At 35.4% G+C, this 20488-nt stretch overlaps 1 protein-coding gene across 1 annotated transcript; it reads right to left on the bottom strand.

Annotated features, from left to right (window-relative positions):
* Nucleotides 1-2304: 2304 nt before the first annotated feature.
* On the bottom strand, nt 2305-19789 carry LOC132038522 (uncharacterized). The gene is made up of 19 exons (XM_059429177.1): nt 19511-19789; nt 19403-19422; nt 18716-18820; nt 17923-17993; nt 15754-15799; nt 15267-15327; nt 13813-13866; nt 13543-13623; nt 13273-13312; nt 12925-13037; nt 11735-11845; nt 11502-11618; nt 11160-11263; nt 9785-9877; nt 5834-5916; nt 4747-4816; nt 4458-4564; nt 3916-4346; nt 2305-3168 (listed from the first exon to the last, which is right to left on the bottom strand). The coding sequence occupies exons 1-19, from the start codon at nt 19709-19711 to the stop codon at nt 2533-2535; spliced, it is 2544 nt and encodes an 847-aa protein (XP_059285160.1). The 5' UTR covers nt 19712-19789; the 3' UTR covers nt 2305-2532.
* Nucleotides 19790-20488: the final 699 nt, after the last annotated feature.

Raw genomic sequence — 20488 nt, 5'->3', positions numbered from 1 at the left:
CCAATAAAAAAAAAGTGACAAAAGTATCTTTAGCGCAGTAAAGCAGTTAACGGAGACAGAGCCGTTAACTGCTTTAGCGCAGTATTTTACTGCGCTATAGAAGCAGTTTAAAAAAAAAAATTGGCCAACTTTATTTTTTGCAACACTTAGTGTTTTTTTTTTATACTTTGACTAATGATTAGTCGTGTGTCAAGACTCCAAAACGTCAATATTTTATATAGAACCTGATATTTTTTTCTGCATACAATAATGTAGGCTCAATACATCAAGAATACATAAACGTTCGGATCGTCATTTTAGGGGTTGAAAAGGTGCCCGAAGTAAGTTTTATTTATAAACTTTAGGTTTAAGTTTTCTATATACATAGACGTCCATTTTTGTTTGAAGACTTGTTGTCACTAGCTTAAGGTTTTTTATTTTTAGGGTTTAGATTTATTGAAAATAAAGCTGTTGCCAAAAGGTTTTTAAGCACTTTAGCGCGATGTTTTGCGCTAAAGAATTTTTTTTTTTTTTTTTTTGTATAGCGCAGTAAAATAGCGAGCACTAAAAAAAAAAAAGAAAAAATGGCCAACTTTTTTTTTTTTTGCAACATTTAGTGTGTTTTTGCATACTTTGATCAACGATTAGTCGTGTGTCAAGACTTCAGAAACGTCAATATTTTATATAGAACACGATATTTTTTCGTACAATAATGTAGGCTCAATACATCAAGGATACGTTCGGATCGTCATTTGAAGGGTTGAAAAGGTGCCTGAAGTAAGTTTTGTTTGAAAAAACTTAGTGTTTGATTGTAAGGTTATTTTAGTCAACTTTATATGTCGAGAAAATTAGTCAGCTTTATTTTCAAAAATTAAAGCCGCAGAAGTGAAATTGACATTCACAGCTACATCACCCCGAAATTTTTACGTTGAAATCTATTGCGTATTATCATCTTATAAGTAAATAAAACTGAAAATTTCACGCCAATTTGGGGAAAAATTGAAATTGAATAGGATAAAAGGTGTTTTTTTTTAAATCGGCTCTGCCAAACCGCCTTGTGGCAGTTTGTCCGCATAGATCTCGAAAAAATACACAAGTTCAAAAAAAAAAAACCGTAAAACGGATATCCGAGTGCAAAGTTATGACCATATAAAGTTTGACCACTTTACAACTAGTTTTTCTCCCTATATTTTTTAGAATTATATTTATATTCAAAATAAAGTTATATCGTGATTAAAAAATAACACGCTTAAATCAAAACCTTAAAAAATAAAACACTTAAACCTTAAACAAAACTTACTTCGGGTACCTTTTCAACTCCTAAAACGACGATCCGAACGTTTACGTATCCTTGATGTATTGAGCCTACATTATAGTACGCAGAAAAAAAATATCAGGTTCTATATAAAATATTGAGGTTTCGAAGTCTTGACACACAACTAATCGTTGGTCAAAGTATGAAAAAAACACTAAGTGCTGCAAAGAAAAGATTTATTTAAATAAAATGTTGCGATCTTTTTATGGAAAAAAACACTAAGTGTTCCTTAAGTGTGTTATTTTTTACTGCGTAACTTTATTTCGAATATGTTAAAAAAAAAATCGCTCAAATCGGACATCCGAGCGCAAAAAACCGCGTATATTCGAAATAAAATTATGCTTTAAAAAATAAAACACTTAAATCTAAACCCTAAAAATAAAAAACTTTAAGCTAATGACAACAAGTCTTCAAACAAAAATTGACGCCTATGTATATAGAACATTTAAACCTAAAATTTACAAATAAAATTTACTTCGAGCACTTTTTTAACCCCTAAAATGACGATCCGAACGTTTACGTATCCTTAATGTATTGAGCCTACATTATTGTACGCAAAAAATTTTTTTTTTTTTTGATACTGTTTCTTTAACGCAATATTTCTTGCGTTAATAGAAAAAAAATTTAACTGCTTCTATAATGCAATAAAATACTTCGCTAAAGCGTTAAGTCGTTAACAGCTCCGTCTCCATAAACTGCTTTAGCGCAGTAATAAATTACTGCACTAAAGGTACTTTTGTCACTTCCTTTTTTGTTGAGATATTTTAGCTCCACATGATATTTTTTGGGGCATTTTGGTTCCGGACTCGGAATAAGACTTCAACTACACCTCTGTCGATTATTATATTTGTGATCCGATAACCATATACCTTATGTCGTGCGCTTTTTGAGTCATTAACGGTATCCCTTTTTCCTCCAACAGCAAGTGGAACTAATCTATAATTTTTTTTGTATTCTCTTAATAATAATATCTATCTCCTTTGATAAAAAGGTCCTGACTGAAGCATATCAGACTAGCAAAAGCTCACCACTGTATATGATGATAAATAAGACAATCCAATGTGTATTACTCATTAGTTCAGCACTACACTAAGGCTATTAAACTAAACAAACAAACAAAGAGTTAAAATTAAATCAAAACAATAAAAAGAAGAAAAATTGCGTAAATTGTGGAGAAATGGCCAAAGCAAACAACGGCCTGCCGTTCGATTCTTGTAGCCATTAGAGCCGAAAAAAGCTTACAGTAGATCAGCAACATTTGCTGGAAGCTCCTCAATTACCACGTTGTAAAACCTCTGAATGTCAGACAACATTCTCTCATCATCCTTGGTTGCAAAGTTGATTGCAACACCCTTCCTACCAAACCGTCCACTACGTCCAATACGATGAAGATAATTCTCAGGTTGAGTGGGGAGATCATAATTTATGACAAGGGAGACTTGTTGGACATCAATTCCTCTGGCTAAAAGATCGGTGGTGATGAGAACACGCGAGGAACCAGAACGGAATTCACGCATTATAATATCCCTAGTGTTCTGGTCCATGTCACCATGGGTAGCTGAGACTGTATGGTCTCTGCCTCGCATCTGGTCTGTTAACAAGTCAACTTTGCGACGTGTATTCACAAAAATCACACTCTGGGTGATGGCTAAGGTTTCATACAGATCGCAAAGGGTCTCAAGCTTCCATTCTTCCTTTTCCACATTCACATAAAACTGTTTGATACCTTCCAAGGTCAGTTCATCGCGTTTGACAAGAATCCTCACAGGTTTGTTCATGAACTTCCTTGTGATCTCAAGAGCCTCAGGAGGCATTGTGGCAGAGAAAACACCAACCTGAATCTTAGGAGGCAAGAGCTGGAAGATATCATAGATCTGGAGACAAAAGTATAGATTTTAGAACCAGGGAAGAAATCATGTAAAGCTGTGTGGCTATAAATTTAGAGAGTAAATGCCAGGTTAGCGCAAGCAATGGATACAGACCCAGAATCCTAGCACACAATACGGGGATATCCATTGTAAACAGCATTGGACAGCAGATTCACAAAAGAATTGGACATCAGTGCAAAGCTACACATAATTTACAGCTTCGCACATGCCTCATCACACACCTCCTGGGAAACAGGACTATGGATTTAAAACTATGTTACAGCATACTTAATTGTGAAAGAAAAGAAATTAGCACAAAGAAAACAGAAAAACAAGTAGCATCCTTGCCTTCTAACACTAAAATTTGAGTCAGTTGAGTATGCTAAAGTGCACCATAAAGCAGAAATCACTTTTGCTAATAACTAAACCTTCCACACCCTTCCTCCCCGAGAACACAAGTGAACCACTCTGTAGAGATACATATTTCTCAGAATGAAGAAAAACTAACTTCCAAGCACTATCAGTACCACTACATTATCGTTATACAAATCACAAAACTAATGTTGTTGCTCTCATTAACTGAAGGATGTTACGGATTTAGACTTCCATTTTCCTTTAATTAATTACAAGTTGATACTTCAGTATAGAGGATAGACATATCTAAACAAAACATATGTGCTTATGGATTCATCGAAACTATAGGTTTATATACAAATATGGGGAGAAGGGGACTTTTCCATCTAAAATAGTCACCTGATCCTTGAAACCTCTGGAAAGCATTTCATCAGCCTCGTCCAATACAAACATCTTAATGTGATCAGGGCGGAGAGACTGTCTTCTCAACATGTCAAATACACGTCCAGGTGTTCCCACAACAACATGAACCCCACTTGAAAGGATTCGTTGATCCTCACGGACACTGGTACCTCCCACACAAGCATGAACCTTGACACCAAGATAGTCTCCAAGTGCTCGCATGACCTTTTCAATTTGTTGTGCGAGCTCACGAGTAGGTGCCAAGACCAAAGCTTGACAATCTAACAGTTCATAGTCCAGTTGTTGCAGAACTCCTGAACAAAAAGTAGCAGTCTTTCCGGTTCCAGACTGAGCCTGTTGAATCACATCAAGACCTTTGCAAAAAGGTACAATTCCTCTTTGCTGGATTGCTGAGGGTTTCTCAAAACCTACAAGGTTATATAGTTTAATATTAGATATAGTTTATATGATAGAAAATGACCTTAATAAAATGTGCACAAAGAACCAAATAAGAGAAGCGGGAAAGACTCTCAACTGACCATATGCATAAATGCCTCTCAGGAGGTTCTCCTTCAATCCCATAGCATCAAAACTATCATAAGCCTCGTCATATGAGGTGAAGAACTCTTGCCCCTCAGCATTTAGCCTGCATCCACAATCAAAGAAGGATATGATGCAAGTTATAGCAAAAAAGTAGTATTTCCCACACACGAGTAAAATAAACATTGTGACTCACAGTTATGCCTATGTGTGGATATAGAAACTCATGCAGAAATCCAAAAATCGAAAATGAGAATGCAAAAAATTAATTGAGGCAGTAGTACTCACAACTCTGTCATTTTCGAATCAAATTTACGAGCATCAAATTGGGATCCATCAGGAGCTTCACCCGCCATGACTAGAAAGAATTCACAGCACATAAGGATAAAGAGAGAGTTAGCGTGAACTTACATATTGTCAAAACATCCATTCCATAATACCAAAAAAGTCCACAATTGAAAAAAACCAAACCAAACCAAACTAATAAAAAACATGTAGGTCCATTCGAGTTGGAGACCTTCAAAAGAATGACATAGCTCATTGCTATCCCTGCTACCACTTTGGGTTTAAAAAAAAAAAAAAAACAATCTCCTAGGGAACTAAATCATATTTTCTTGTAGTTTTAAACATCTAGTTTTTGATTTGGTTAAATGTGTCCAACCAGGAATAAAACACAACATTAACAAGATTATTACCACTCTCAAAAAACAAAACAAAACCCCACATTAACAATACCAACAAAACATTAGAAACAATCTCATGCGCAAAAATAAAAATAAACTCACACCACCTTAACTAGATTAGCTAGAATCCTAGCAGGAATAATCATCCAGCCCTTTTTGTATTTAGACTTCTAACTTCCAACACGACAAGTTCAATGTGCTTCACTATAAAGTTTAGCACTTGGATAATTTAACGTCAGCACAAAACAACGTTAAGTAAAAATTTCTGCCCCCACCCAAAAAAAAAAAAAAAAAAAGCAACCTTCCATATTACAAGTCAAGCAAGTAATTTACTACTTACAGTACACCAGTTCCACGTCTTTCCATAGGATTAACAAAACCAACCACATAAACAACGCCAATAATACACTTTTTTTTTTCTGAATAGCCCATTTTTAACCTAATTTAGTTTAATAAAATGTCATGCTCTACAAACTACAAAGACTAAGAAATCTTTCACCCTACTTGACAAACCATCAACTTTCAAAACTAAATCATGACCCAAAAACAGATAATAACAGATACATCTCCCTCAAACTACACAAGACAACAAAATAAAGCATTTAATAACTGCATTTATTATCTAGAGCTTCAAAAAAAAAAAAAAAAAAGCAGCATTATGTTTCTTTTGTAAAAAAGAGTAAAAAAGGTACCTGGAGAAAAGGTGAGATTGAAAGTAAAGAGAAGAGAAGAGAAAGAGAAAGAGGAGTTGTTGTTAGTGTGAAAGTGAATAAAGAGAAGTTAGGGTTTGCCCAAACTCCTCGGATCTACGCCCCTCCACTTTGTGTGAGGTATAAAATAGTGTGAGTTAGGGTTTTCCAATAGGAGTTGTATAATCTTTTCTTGTTCTGACGATTATGCCCCTTATTACAATTGTCCTACAGCCTACACGTGGCACGCTGTGACTTCCTACAACTAAATATAAGGGCCCTTTTCGAAGATTTAAGATTGTCCCAAACAAACAAATGTCTGTAAAATAAAATGGGCATTTTACACAAATGACTATATTTTAGGTTTTTTTTTTTTAAGGCATAGCTACACTTTTGCTAATTATATTTCGTAGTTATATTAACGTGTATTTAAATTCAGTTGTATTTCAATTCGGCTGTATTTCGCTGTATTTAATTTGACTGTATTCATTCATAACAACTTTTACATTGTATTCAACTTATTCTATTTAATTCGATTGTATTCAAAACAACATAAATGCAAAAAAAATACAGGGATATTCTGCTGTATTCACTTGTATACAAAAAAATCTCATTCGAAATACAAGCGAAAAATACATAAAGAAACACTCTATTGTACACTAAAAAAATAACTAATACACTAAAATATATTCAGATTTGAGATACAAGAAAAAAAATACACAGAGATGCAAGAAATAAAATACATTCAGATTTGAGATACGCCGCCGAAAATTTTCCCGTCGCCAGCAATGGTGTCGTCGTCCGGTAAGGATCCAACCAGAAACCAACAATGATAAATACTCAGATTTGAATAAATACATTTAGCTCCGGCAACATTTCGATTACAGATCTGATAAATACACTCGATCGAAGACATCGGAGAAGATGAGACCCGCCGGAGTTTAAGGAGTTCGTCGGTGCATACCTATTCTCCACCGTCCGATCAATTCGAGAACACACACAAAAAAAAAAAAAAAAAAAACGGCGAATCTGAAGAACAATTTAAATGAACAGATAAAATTGATAGATACAGATGTATGTGTAACTATCTATCTGTATTATATGACGATATAGAGAGATATGGAGATTAAATTTTTAGAGAGAGACTAATTTTCCTCTCTTCTCCTGCTTTTTCTTCGGTGGCGTTGGTCGTAGCCGTTGTTCGTGGTGGATCGCTTTTGCCACGGAGCAAAGAAAGAAGATGAAGGTAGGTGCTGATTTTGATTTTTCGTTCGCTGGTGGTTGCAAGAGAGGGAGAGAGTGGAGGGGTAAGGGAAAGATTGATACAAAGGAATAAGAATATATGAGTTTTGAATTAGTTACTTTGTGTAATTGAAATACACCTTTTAGCTATGAGATGTAATTAATATAAAGTATAGCTACTAAATATAAATAAGGCCTACTGTTCTCTAGGCCATGTAGAATTCCCAAATAAAATTTCAGATGATAACAAGGAAAAATGGGACAAAGATTGCCCTAAAAAAAAAAAAACAATTTCGCAAGGCATAATTTCTATAAACTTATGCCGAATAACTTAATGCCTATAGAACTATGTCGAACAAGGTATAGTTTCTATGTAGCTTTGGCCGAATAGGCATAATTTATGACTTTCTATGAAACCTTGCCTTGCAAAATTATTTTTATTTACTCTGCATGAGTTCGAGCCCAGAATATCTGGTTTCTCAGACCATCGAATAAGAATATTTTGCTCACAAATTTTCATTAAATGAGAAGTGGCGGCAAAATTAAAGACCAGCGATTTGAGGGCCAAAAATTAAAGACCAATCCATATGAACGCCAATCCGTGCAAAAACTTGGCCACTAAACAACCCCTTTTGGGCTTTAATTGCTGCCACATGGGGGCGCATGGCAGCCCATTTTTGGACAGAATTTCAGTCCCTTTGTGGGATTGATTTTCAGCTCTTTGGGTTTCACGTGAGCTCAATCTTCCTCCTCTTTGGGTTTGAACTGGAATCCTGAAATATAGGCCATTTGCACTTCTGCTCTTTTTGTCCTGGTTTTTTATTTTTATCGTTCAGAATCGAACTTATGCCTAGAATTGCATAAGGTACGTATCATAATATCTACAAGTTATGCACCCGCCTTAAAAGAAAGTAAATACTTATTCACACCGGGTGTTTACACCAAACTAATGCAATTTACCATGGTTAAGTGATTTAATGAAATGAATATATACATTAATTAATCATAGTTAATTGATAATTGTAAATATTCAAACACATGTCATACATCCATTTGTTTGGTGTAAACACCCGGTGTGGATAAGTTTTTACCCTTAAAGAACTTATGCCCCACTAGGCATAAGTTTTATTTTGAAGTACAAAAATTAAAGGCCAGCCCATTTGAAAGGAAAAAATTAAAGACCAATCCATTTGAACGACAAACCGTGCAATTACCGGATGAAATATGTGTAGCACTTAGCCTATTCAACTCACAATTCTTGTATTGGTTCTTGGACTCTTCTTCCACAATAAGCATCTTTTTGATTTCCCAATGAAGCCTAACATTCTTGGCTTGCAACTCCTTGGCTTGTGGCCTTGACGACGGCCTTCATAGGACTTCTATAGCATCAACCTTGCCCATGGGAAGAAATGGGCAATTTGCAGGATTGTCCTTCGCTGGGGTTGGTCTTTAATTTTTACCCCTGAAAATGGTGGTCTTTAAGTTTTGCCCTTCAGGCAGTTGCAAAATTCTGCCTTGCGATTTTTTATTTTTTTTTTGTTTACTGAGCTGCGGTTCGAACCCACAACCTCAGGGTGTTAGGCGAGCGGTAAAACTTAAAGACCACCAATTTGAAGGACAAAAATTAAAGACCACCCCAAATAAAGGACAATCCGCGCAAAAAAAAAAAAAAAAAGGAAGAAATTGCACAGTTTACCATTCAAATGGGTGGTTTTAATTTTTGCTCTTAGCAATCGAGATGCGAATATATAAACTTATGTTACCTGAAAAAGTTGTTTGTTACGAGAGACAGAGATTAAAAACCAGCACCAAGATAGGGGCATAAGTGCCAATGACCCTTTCCATGGAGCTGTCATTCACACACACCATTTCGATGAATAGCCTCTTCTAATTTTAGTTAAATGCTCTTACGGTAATATATCAAGACGTACATGGTCATCTGGCTTTTCACCAATTTGGTCCAAAGTAGAGCTGCTTTAGGAAACTAGGAAGACATTATTTACCTTTTTTCAAATCCACCCTTGATTTTCTTAAAAATCAGAGAGATAAATGGTAGTTTAAGGAGATGTAGAGGGTAGTTTAGTCAAATAATTCTTATAATTTAATGTTATAAGTGATTTTCTTAATGCGTGTGCCAAAACCTTAAACAACACTTATTTTGGACCGGTGAATTCAGACCCGTTTGGCCACAAGAATTATTCACTTTTTTTCAAAAATTTTTTGCTTTTTTCAAAAATTAGTGTTTGACCATGAAAATTAAGTTATATTTGGAATTTGAAAAACAAGAAATGCTTATTTTTCAAGTTGTTCACTTTTTTCACAACCAAAACAAGTACATTTCAATAAAAAAAAAAAAAGACAAAAGACATAAATTGACCCTTAAACTATATCCCAAATGTCGATATCACACTTAAACTTTACTAGTGACCTATTACACACCTAATATATAAAAAAGTGATATTATTTACCCCTCCAGAGCTGAAAACCAGTCACATGGTGGGAAGTGTAACACACTCACTCGCCACATCAGCGCCACGCCGGCATCACGTCAGCGCCACCTTGGAAATTTCCTAAATTTTAATTTATATTCATTTCCTTTTCTTTATCCATTTGATTTTCTTCTTATTAATTATATTTACACTATTAATCCCTAATTAACCATTAAAATTCTCCAATAATTATATCATCTTCATCACCACCACCCCATCTCACCGGAACCACCACTCCGCCCCCACCATCGCCGCTAGTTTCACCACCACCATTGCCACCAATTTCACCACCACATGAATTTTACTACTGCTGCTGCTATTACATCAAAAATTTCACCAATAGTCGTCAAAAATTCAAGATCTTGGGAGTATTAGTAATTTTATCACACGTCGCTTATTACATCAATGGCAACAAATTTGCCTTGTTATTATTAAATTTATGTGGGAACTTTCACAAGTATACCAATGGAGTGTTGTTGGTATTTGGACACATAAGTGTGACCGGTAGTTTATCAAATTCACACAGTTAGGGCTCTCTCTCAACGACAATGGTGACTGCTGGGTTTATGAAGGAGAAGCCTACACTACTCTTTTTTATTTTATTGTATTTGTATGTATCCTTTTTTTTTTTAATAGTCGTTTTAGAGAAATGAAATGAAAACCAAGAAGAAGAATACGGGTTTTAGGGGGTGGGGGTGGCATGAAGGCAGTGGTGGTGATCGTGAAATGAAGAAGAAAAAGGGTTTGGCAAGTGGGGGTGGGGGTGGGGTGGAGGTGGCATGAAAGTGGCGTAAGAGAGGTGGGGTGGCGGGAAGTGAGAGAAAGAAGAAGAAGGGTTTTAAGGGGTGGAAGGAAGGTAGAGGAGAGGGGGGTGGGGTTTGGGGTGGCGGGAATGTGGAGGAGGAGGGGAGGGTTGGGGGGGGGGGGGTGGTGGTGGTTGAATAAAGAAGAAGTTGCAAAAAACATAATTTATAATAATTTTTTAAAAAAATTGACCTCACTCTCCTATTATTTAAATATAATTCTTTTTTATGCCACATCAGCTCTGGAGGGGTAAATAATATCACTTATTTTATATATTAGGTGTGTAATAGGTCAATAGTAAAGTTTTAATGTGATATCAACATTTGGGGTATAGTTTAAGGGTCAATTTATGTCTTTTGCCTAAAAAAAAAAAAAAATACAATTTCAGAAATTATGGCCAAATACAACTCTAACTCCAAAATTCCAAAAAAAAAAGTGATTTTTTTTTGGTTTCTATGGCCAAACGCCTACTAATTTTTTCATTTTTGCTGGCAATAGTTACTTCACAGGGGTACTTCATCAGCTATTCATATGGACACCTTCAATAGAAAAAGCTCTAATATTTGAAACCCCTGCCCTCAGCAGCTGATGTTACAGGCTCCTGGGATTGGTCATTAAATGACAACTTGAAGTTAAACTCATACAGGTCGTTGCATGTACATGGCGACTTAGTTTTTTTTTTCAGACAAAAGTTTGGTTTTCCTTAACCATGGCATCTCACTGACAAGCTTTTTGGAGGCGATTTTTTCATGTCTTGACTGCATCTAACAATGTCACAAAGTTAAATAAGCTGCATTGGCAGTCCCTTCTGAACTCCTTTGCACTGGAATGTGCACAAATGACTTCCAAATTGTGATACAATATCCACTAATGCTCCGTAACCAGCTACTGCTGTGACCTGAAAGTAATGTACAAGTGGAACTGTGCTTGAGTTATGATTTCGATAACGATAATCAAACGTTGTACTATCCTTTCTGCCACGATGGCGACTCGACTTCAGTTTTGGTGTATATAGTATTTCTGGCTTTTTATACAAAAAAAGAGTAGAATTACAAATCTACCTAAAAAATGCCGATCACACTTGTGAAAGTATAAAGTGTTTGGTATCAGCAAACTAAAGAAAAGTAGTCTCTTACCCCTGAAGGATGTGCAGAAACGGAAAACAATGACTGAGGAGCGCACGGTATCTGTGAAATAATATCTCCATTCAGGTCAAAGCGACTAAGCAGAGGCTCCGCTCCAACAGCTAAAACCTGACAGGAAGACATTGCAAAAAGGGATTTAAAGAAAGGATCATTGTATATTATATTTGAACAAACACAGGAAACATCAAAACTACTTGGAATTTGATATAAGTCAAAGAACTGACTTGATTATCATCAAATACTGCATCCTGGATAGCAGCACTTGTCGTGATACCTGAAACACTTTCACAAGCTTGAAGATTCCAAACAGATAAAGACCGGCCACTTCCACACGCCTATGCAGTCAAAGCAGAGTGGCTACAATTAATATTCTTGATGCAGAGAAGTTACTTTTATGCATGAAAAATTGATAAAATATTCATTTCTTTGATCTCAACCTCAAGGTTGTGAGGCAACCATAAACCGGGCAAAAGAAAATGAAAAAAGAAGAAGCATAACTTGAAACAAACCAGGAGATGATATGACTGCATGGTCAGATGCAAAATATGCATCAACAAGAATTCAGAACATCTAACTATTGATCAGGATGAAGAAATTGCTTTATTTTGAAGAGAAACAATCTTTTTCTGGGAAAAAAAAACACTTGAGTGCTAGAGACTATATGAGGAGAACAACCTCACTCGGCAGTACTAGAGAACAACTTCAATCCACTTGTTAATCGCTAAGCATTTCACATATTTCATGCATTCATCTAGAGAAAACCATTATTATGTGGATTCTGACAATGCACGACCTTCAACAGTGAAATAGGAAAACCCTTCATTGTCCTCCAGTCGTACTAATTGGGAACAAAAATATTTAGGTTTTCTGACGAATGGGAATAACAAGTACTTTGCACATGTATGGAAGTACCGCTATCAAAGGCTTACAGTTGCAAATACCTCAGACGTCCAGTAGCAATCAAGCAAACACAGGACCTGGCTCAAGGCTCTACATCTAATGCATGGAGTTGCTCTCAGTAACCCCAACCCCCCACCCCCAAAACCAAAAAAAAAGAAACAATCCCCACCCCAAAAATTTTCGTGTCAAAGAATCACACACCGAGTTTGAAGACTGCTATCTTAAACTGTTTCATCAGACATAACAAAGAGAATCAATACATCATGAATGAACAAAGTGTAAACTCTCCAAAATTAGGAGGTTCAATCTTACTGTCATCTTCAGAAAACCCAGTCTTCATTGAAACTATACAGTACGTCATCCTAAACATTATTAACAATTGTAAGCTTCAGTAGTTAAACTGTGCAACAGAAGCAATTGCAGATGACAGCTCTAACCAAACAACAATTATAATAGTTAGTACAGTAGCAAACTTAGAAGAAAGTTAGTTTGGTAATGGCATCTGAATTCTTACCAGCCAACTCTCGCTTGCATCGAGTGCTATGCAACTGACATATGGAAACAACTCCTTCAACTTCTTATCCTTCTGGGGATCAATTATTTGAATACATTTACCACTTCTGCAATCTAAGGCAATTTCATAAATGACAGTCAATAGTCAACACACAAAGATAGATCAAAATTGAGAAAACATGTGTTACTCCCAAGTAAGGAGAGCCCAAAGCAATCAATAGAAGGCAAAATTGGCCATTTATCAGGGCTGGCCTTGTGCTCTAATTTTTTTTTTTTTTTTTTTTACTACTGCTCCTATTATTTTTGATGAAGAAATATTGCTCCTATTATTAGAAAGATAAAGATATACCCCATATTCGTGCTGTCCCATCCTCTGAACCAGTTATAACCTGAAAATTGCCGAGGGAGAGGGGGAGAGAAAGAGAGAGAAGCAAAAAGTTATATCCACTAAGCAGTAACATTGAGCCAAACTCCAAGGAACAATTAAAGTTTCAAGACACGTTATATTTTCAAAACACAAGGGTGCTGTTGTAATAAACAAGTGCATAAAATGGAAAAGGGTAAGAGTAGACACACAGAAAGAGTGGGTATGTATGAGAGAACCAAACAGAATTTTTACCTGATTGTGAGAATTTCGCGCAACAATGCAATGCAAGTAGTCTGAATGTCCTTTAAAAACCATCTTTATTTCATTCTTCTCCTGAGCACCATAATTTAAATCACATTGTTATAGCAGAAATCATATTCAGAAGATTTCTTTTTTCTTTTATTGAAAAAAGAAATCCTTTTCAGAGGAAGCAATGAATAACATAGGACAAAAGAAAAGAAATAAGTGATTAAGAGTTATTAGAATATGATAATCAACCATGCACCTCGCACAAATACATACCACATCCCAGCAGTATGCACAAGAATCACCAGAAGCAGCAAAAATGGATCCGGTCTGCAATAGAACATAGAAAATGAAATAAGAATATTTAGACAAGACAACTTTGAGGTAGGATATTGGACTTGACAGAAGAGAAGAATCCATGAGATATAAACGCTAAACGCATAAGTATAAACAAAGTTAGCTAGTCACATGCTTTGAACTAACAGCTCCAACTACGGCATCCACACCGCAAAGTCCACGCAACATGAATGCCTAGGTGACTACTTGAATGCACAATACTATTATAAACTCAAATGCACAATACTACATTTCCAAATGGAGTAGGTCAATGTTGTACAAAAGAAGACTGCCAACCCCGCCTCCCCCCCCCCCCCACCCACACACACAGAGCATCAAAGAATCAGATGAATAAGAGTATAGAACAAATTGCCCACTACTATGAAGTTTTGTTACAGTTCATCCAAAATTTAGCACCTTTGGGAGCCATTTGGACATGATTTGAAATCATGATGATTTGAAATTGAAGTTTTGTTTGGACATGCAATTTGGATTTCTTACGTTGTATTTTTTATCATAGAAATAAAAACCGGACAAGTTGTGAAAACCATCAAAACTTTCCCAATTCTTATACAATCTTACCAAAGCAAATCATAGTTCATAACAAAATTAATACGCTACTAGAAGGCCTTTCTTAAAAATACAACATTCAGTGATCGAACTATAGTTCAATAAAAAGGAAAATTGACCATGAGTTGTATAAGTAAATGTAGTTGGTAACACATGGTTGGTAAATATATCTACCAACTTTTTATTTTTATTTTTTTATTTTATAATTAATATATCTACCAACTTATGGATCTTTTTTTACAAAATATAAACTTATGGGTCAAGTTTTACATTTAAAGTCGTGATTTTGAATCCCAAATCATACCTTTTTTGAGAATTTGGGATTTGAAATCATGATATGAAGTTGAAGTTGAAATTTTGTGCAAATTCCATAAATAAACGCTGATTTTAAATCAAAATATGAAATCATGATTTCATGATTTCATATCGCATAGTCAAACGCCTACTTAGCAAATTGCATGAATTGAAAACATGATAGCTTCCACCACGCTCCACTCTCTTGTTCGTAAAAAATGAAATGAAACAAAATATTGCCTCACTGCTACACAGCATATAGGTTTCAAACGAACATCATAATCTAGTTAAGAACCCAAGACATTCCTTCACAACGAAGAGCATCTGTAGTGATACAGCTGGTTTTGCCTCTCAGATTTAAGAAGCATCTAACATTAGAAGATAATTAAATCACGATTCACATCTACCTCCTAGAAAAACCAGCTAATGCGTAACCAGAAATCAGACTTACCTATAATTCTATCCTCAATCCATAGTCTCAATCAAGAAGCCACTTGGCTGGTTTAGAAAGAGATGATAGGATAACATACCTGATTATTAACAGCCATGCAATTATTTTCAGGAATTGGCGAAAGCGCACCCCACGGACCTCTGAGATAAGAGGACATGGTTGGAACATAAATAAAGCAATGAGAGTGTGGAGTAAATGAAGATGTAATAATAGAACAATCGTAAGCAGTAACTACTAACTTTCAGATACAGAAGGCAAAGATCAAAGACAACATATCATCTACAGATCATCTAAAAAGGTTTTAAACTAAAAGCAATGAAAATCTTTAATTGCATAATTTATTAGTTCAGGCCCCCCACACACCCAAAACACCCGGTTCCAGGTAAATAATAAAAGCTAACAACAATAATGTCAAGGAATTTTCTTAATCAGTATGTATGAGTGGAAAATTTCAATAACCATCAATTGCTAAGGATGCAATATCAGCACCTAGAAATAATGCAAACTGCCTGAGAAGTAGTAAAATTCCTTAATCTGAAATTATTTCATGTTCCTCGATAACTTACTTCTTTTGAGGATTTACCAAGTCAAGTACCGGCTTTGATACGCCTCCTGAATAGGAACAAAGGAAAAGTAAGCAGAGAATCCAACTCTTTGCCAAATGCGATAACAAAATAATTCCAAGTTGCATCAACATCACAGTTAGAACCAGACACCCTATGGGCATCCAGCTGATGCTTTGACTTGGAGAAATTTTTCTGCCCCAAACAGAAAAAGTATGTTGATGTTCAAAAGGCAATTTGGTTTGGGGCTGCTAAACTAGTATCTAAGAGGGCAAACAACAAAATATAATGTGGGAACCAAGAAAGGGCCATCTTACAGAAATAGGCAAGAGCATTTCAAGTCTAATATTTTGCCAGTTCATTAGGTGTGGCAGTAAGTGCATTTCCTCACTTCTCTGTCATCCAAGACTGCAATGGTAGATCTATAATGCAATAGGGCCACAATTATTAGAATCCAATGTACTGTTATCTTTCTTTGCTTTTTCACTTATGTCTGACACAACTTTTGCAGGCCATCTTGCCCCTACCCTCGTGTTCCATCTCCTTGTTATTATTATTCAGTTTCTCTTTACCTAACAAGATCATACCGAATGAAGGATTGACAAGCAAATAAGGGGAACATGCATCTTACTTCTACGTTTAGCAATCAGAAGAGGTAGTTCCAATAAATTGAAGCACCACTTGGCTAGGACAAGTCGTGACATGTAGTTTGCATGGCTGATTTGATTTACTCTTACATTCAGCATAATTTGAATGGGCTGCTACTTTTTCTCTGCCGAAATTTTTCTTCTAATTTTAACCTTTTTCAATCTGTTTTCTTTAAAACTAACTCTTATTGGTAAAAAGCATACTCGAGGCATTTTCCCCAGAAATACACCCCCTTGGACTTTCTCTTTTTGAAACATTAAAAAAATCAGATAAGCCATAACCTAGATCACTATACGGACACAAACTATATGCTTGCATATTATTTGGTACTCTGGTTAAGAAAATGGACTTGAATTAACTCAACCCCCCAAAAACTAGCTAAGTGGTGAGGATCGCTCAAAACCATATTAAGAGACTATACCATCATTTCAACCAATATGGGACTCAAGCACACCTCAACACGCTTGCACGCCCAAGGCTGGACATTTGGAGGATGATAACATAAGAGTGGCCTGGCATTGGGTAATTCAACATCAGAAAATTTATCTTGAGTCGAACTCAAGAGCAAAAAAACTCAAGACCAAAAACAATCTCATGACAAGATGTGTTGATATAATTAAGTAATTGATAGTTAAGCTTTTAGATATGGTAATTACCCAATTCAACATGATATTTGAGCAAGTGGAGGTCCCAGGTTAAGTTACTCCACCACCCTTCACCAAAAACTACTCAATCTGTGTTAGGTAGTCGTGGTGTCTTGAATCCTCAAGGTCATTTATTTTGTTATTCCTTATGATACTAGCGTAATTCTATGCAATCTATAGTTATTGATAATGTCTTCAACATTTTCGGTTATTAATGTTATACGCTAAACACCATATCCTACAGCTGTCATCCCTCCCACTAATTTTCAAAAGTTTGTCTTGGTATCTGAATCTGTATTTGGACAACCTCAATGTCCGTGTCCGTGTCTGTGACCCTGATATGCAAGCGCCCCACATACAGACTCCTAGATGAAACATATGTTTTACTAATGCCTCGAATGAGAATTAACGCCCTAAAATTTGAAAGCATGAGAGCTGTAAGAGACAGCTAACCAAAACTACTACAAGAGGAGCAAATTGAAAATTTTAAGTTGCTGAATTGACATTTTTAACTTCTAATCTATTAAGCTGATGAAAGACATAATACTTATGCATTACAGGTCCCATTCTTTCCCCTCCTGAACTTCCTTTCATAATGTGAGGACATTATGACAAGTTTGTCTGGCAAAGAAATCATTCAACTGCATGAATTTCAGTAAAGCAAAAGAGTTGGATGCTAGAAATGGAAGCAATGAAAATACTATTACTTGACCAAAAAAAAAAAAAAAAAGATATGGAAGCAAAGCCAAGCAGAGGAACTCAACATTTTCGAATGTTCAAAAATAGGACGTTAAAATCCGTCATTCAACAACAATATAACTACGCCTTAATCCCAAACTACTCAAGGATTCATTTACTGCACACACAAAAAAGATGGTACCTTGCGCCGATTCCTTAGACTCCAACATTTCTTTCCACTTCCATCCTCGAATCCGACCATCATCACCACAACTGCATGAAATTACCTATGTTAACAAAGAATTGGCACGTATGATAAAACAAGTAACACTTGTTTTTTGATGAGGTAAGTATTTTATTAACAAATGGGGAAGTCCCCGTATACAAGCCGTATACCAAAAGAAGAGAATCTACACCAAAATATGATTCTCAACAAAAGAGATCCAATCTTCTATACAAATAGGGACCTCATAAGTACACCAAAAGGAAACTAGAAATAAAACATTACTTTGCAACTTTACAAAAATCTTATGTGACAAGTACCACAAAGATAATTGCCTTTCTTGTTTACTTGATTAAAAAGAAATTAGTTCACCTAGTTTCACAGCCCAGTCAGTACCTACAACTCTCTAAAACTGACCGTTTACAGTGTCGAACAGTTTACAACTCTTTCTGTACTTGCCCTCAGGGTTATCAAAGGTGAAAAGCGCAAAAAAGCTCTAAGGTCCATTGGGGCTTTAAGCGCAAAGCGTAAATAAAGCTTAATAGTTATGTACCTTCATTTTGTATACTTGAGATAACATTTGACAACACAGCTTGACCTGACATATGAGCTCTAGCCAACTTAATAGTTATGTACCTTCATTTTGTATACTTTAAGTAACATTTGCCCATAATTTTGATTCTAAACAAAAAATTTGCACTATTTCCCCATCTGTGCTAATTTGCCTACAGCTTTTACCAGTACTAAAAGAAGCAAATTTTGGAAAAAATACCTCAATAACAACGAATCTTCATGGTTACCATAAAATTTAACATCATAAGAAGGTCCATCATGTCCTTGTACCATCCAACTAGGTTCAGCAACTGGCACCAATGAACTAAACCAAACGTCACCAAATAATATATTAATGCAAACTAAGTAGGCGCTTGGCCATAGAAACCAAATATTTTCACTTTATCTGGAATGTTTTGAAGTTTGAGTTGAAGATGGAGTAGTGCTTGGTTATAGTTTTTGCAAAAAAATATTTGGTTGTTTGAATGTACTGAAAGTGAAAACAGAGTTTTAGGTGTTTTCCAGATTCCAAATACAACTTTAAGTTGTATTCGGATTTTTTTCCACTTTATTTGAAAATCAGCTTTTGGCCATTAAAAAAATTAGGCAATTTTCAAAAATATACAATCCGCCAAAAAATATTTCGCCATGTAGCCATATTTTCAGTTTATACAATATTATACAACACTATACCTGGGGAAAGCATTATACCTAATGTATCAACCTTGTATAAAAGGTTTTTATACAAAAATATGGGCTAAACCGGGTAACAAACTCAAAATATGGGCTACGTGGCATAAATATTTTCTCCCAGTAGACGTAGAGCGTAATTTTCCCCAGAAAAAAAAAATTCAGAAAAAAGTGAATAAATTGTCACGGCCAAAACATGGAGAAAACAGAAACTCACTTGGCAGCAGAGTTCAATTCCTATCAACAAAAAAAATAGTACTAGTAATTAGTTTGCTTCTTTGAGTTAATAAAGAAAAAAGGGCGATGCGATATTTATTGAGCTTACGTGGCAAGAAGAGATAGGGTAAGAGGCGATGGAGCCGTCGCTAATGGCGGCGACGATGAGGTCCGGATAGGAATCATGGTTCGGGTTCGGGGCAAATGCGGTACGGAAAACAGTTCGGCATTGGGATTGTCTTTCCAGTATAACGGAATCTCTGTATATGTCTTCGTCCCAGTTACGGCAGTCCATGCCTGTTGTCCCCATTGCTACCTCAATATTTCGGGGTTGAGTAAATCGAGTCAGGAAGGGCTGGGAGAATGGAGAATTCAAAATAAAAATAAAAAAAAGGTAATATAACACTGTATCTCTATTTGGAGAAAATATTTACCCGAAATGGCCTTTTTATATATTATTATACACTTTTATATAAGATTTATATATTATTTACAGTAAATGTGTAATGTTATATACCATGTGTATAAATACGATTGAAAACAAAATGTTGACTAGGCAAATGTAAATTAAAAAGATGATTAGATGAATGTAATATTTTATGCTGAATTGTATATTATTGAAATTATCTCAAAAAAGGGAAATGGGTGGACTCGCCCCCTTTTGGATCAGTATTTAAATTAGCCACGGGTGAAATGTAAATGGAAATGGTTAATTTTTAGTGCAAAAATAAAGTTTAGATAAAGTTGCCTCCAGTTAAAATATGAGAAAACTTCTGAAAATTTTAATGGAGTTTGAAATGTGGTAATTTAAAACTTCATGAAATTAATATAAAATGGTAGTTTGTAAAACTTTTATTTGATTTTGGCTAACTTCGAGATTAAATATATAAATGGAATTGAGGTGTCATTGGTGAAATGAAAGAAAATGACAAATAAACTTGAGATATCATTAGTGAAAAGAGGTACTATTATTTGTGAAACTAAGTAGCCGTTTGGTCATAAAAATTATTCATTTTTTTTTTTTTTTTTTTTTTTTACTTTTTCTACTTTTGGGCGTTTGGCCATAAATATTCGGAATACGACTTGA

This window comes from Lycium ferocissimum, chromosome 11 (assembly GCF_029784015.1).
Source record: "Lycium ferocissimum isolate CSIRO_LF1 chromosome 11, AGI_CSIRO_Lferr_CH_V1, whole genome shotgun sequence".
NCBI classification, from domain to species: Eukaryota; Viridiplantae; Streptophyta; class Magnoliopsida; order Solanales; family Solanaceae; genus Lycium; species Lycium ferocissimum.
Note: the sequence above shows the minus strand (reverse complement) of the source record. Positions and strands in the feature narration are given on the sequence as shown.

What these genes read in the sequence shown, in the direction of transcription:
- LOC132038522 (XM_059429177.1), bottom strand. Translation starts at nt 19,711, where the DNA reads ATGGGGACAACAGGCATGGACTGCCGTAACTGGGACGAAGACATATAC. An exon ending in TTTCTGCACATCCTTCAGGG is followed by an intron (nt 11,264 to 11,501) that starts GTAAGAGACTAC and finishes CATTACTTTCAG; the next exon opens with GTCACAGCAGTAGCTGGTTA. An exon ending in GTTCAGAAGGGACTGCCAAT is followed by an intron (nt 9,878 to 11,159) that starts GCAGCTTATTTA and finishes TTGATGTAATAG; the next exon opens with CAGCAGCAGTAGTAAAATTC.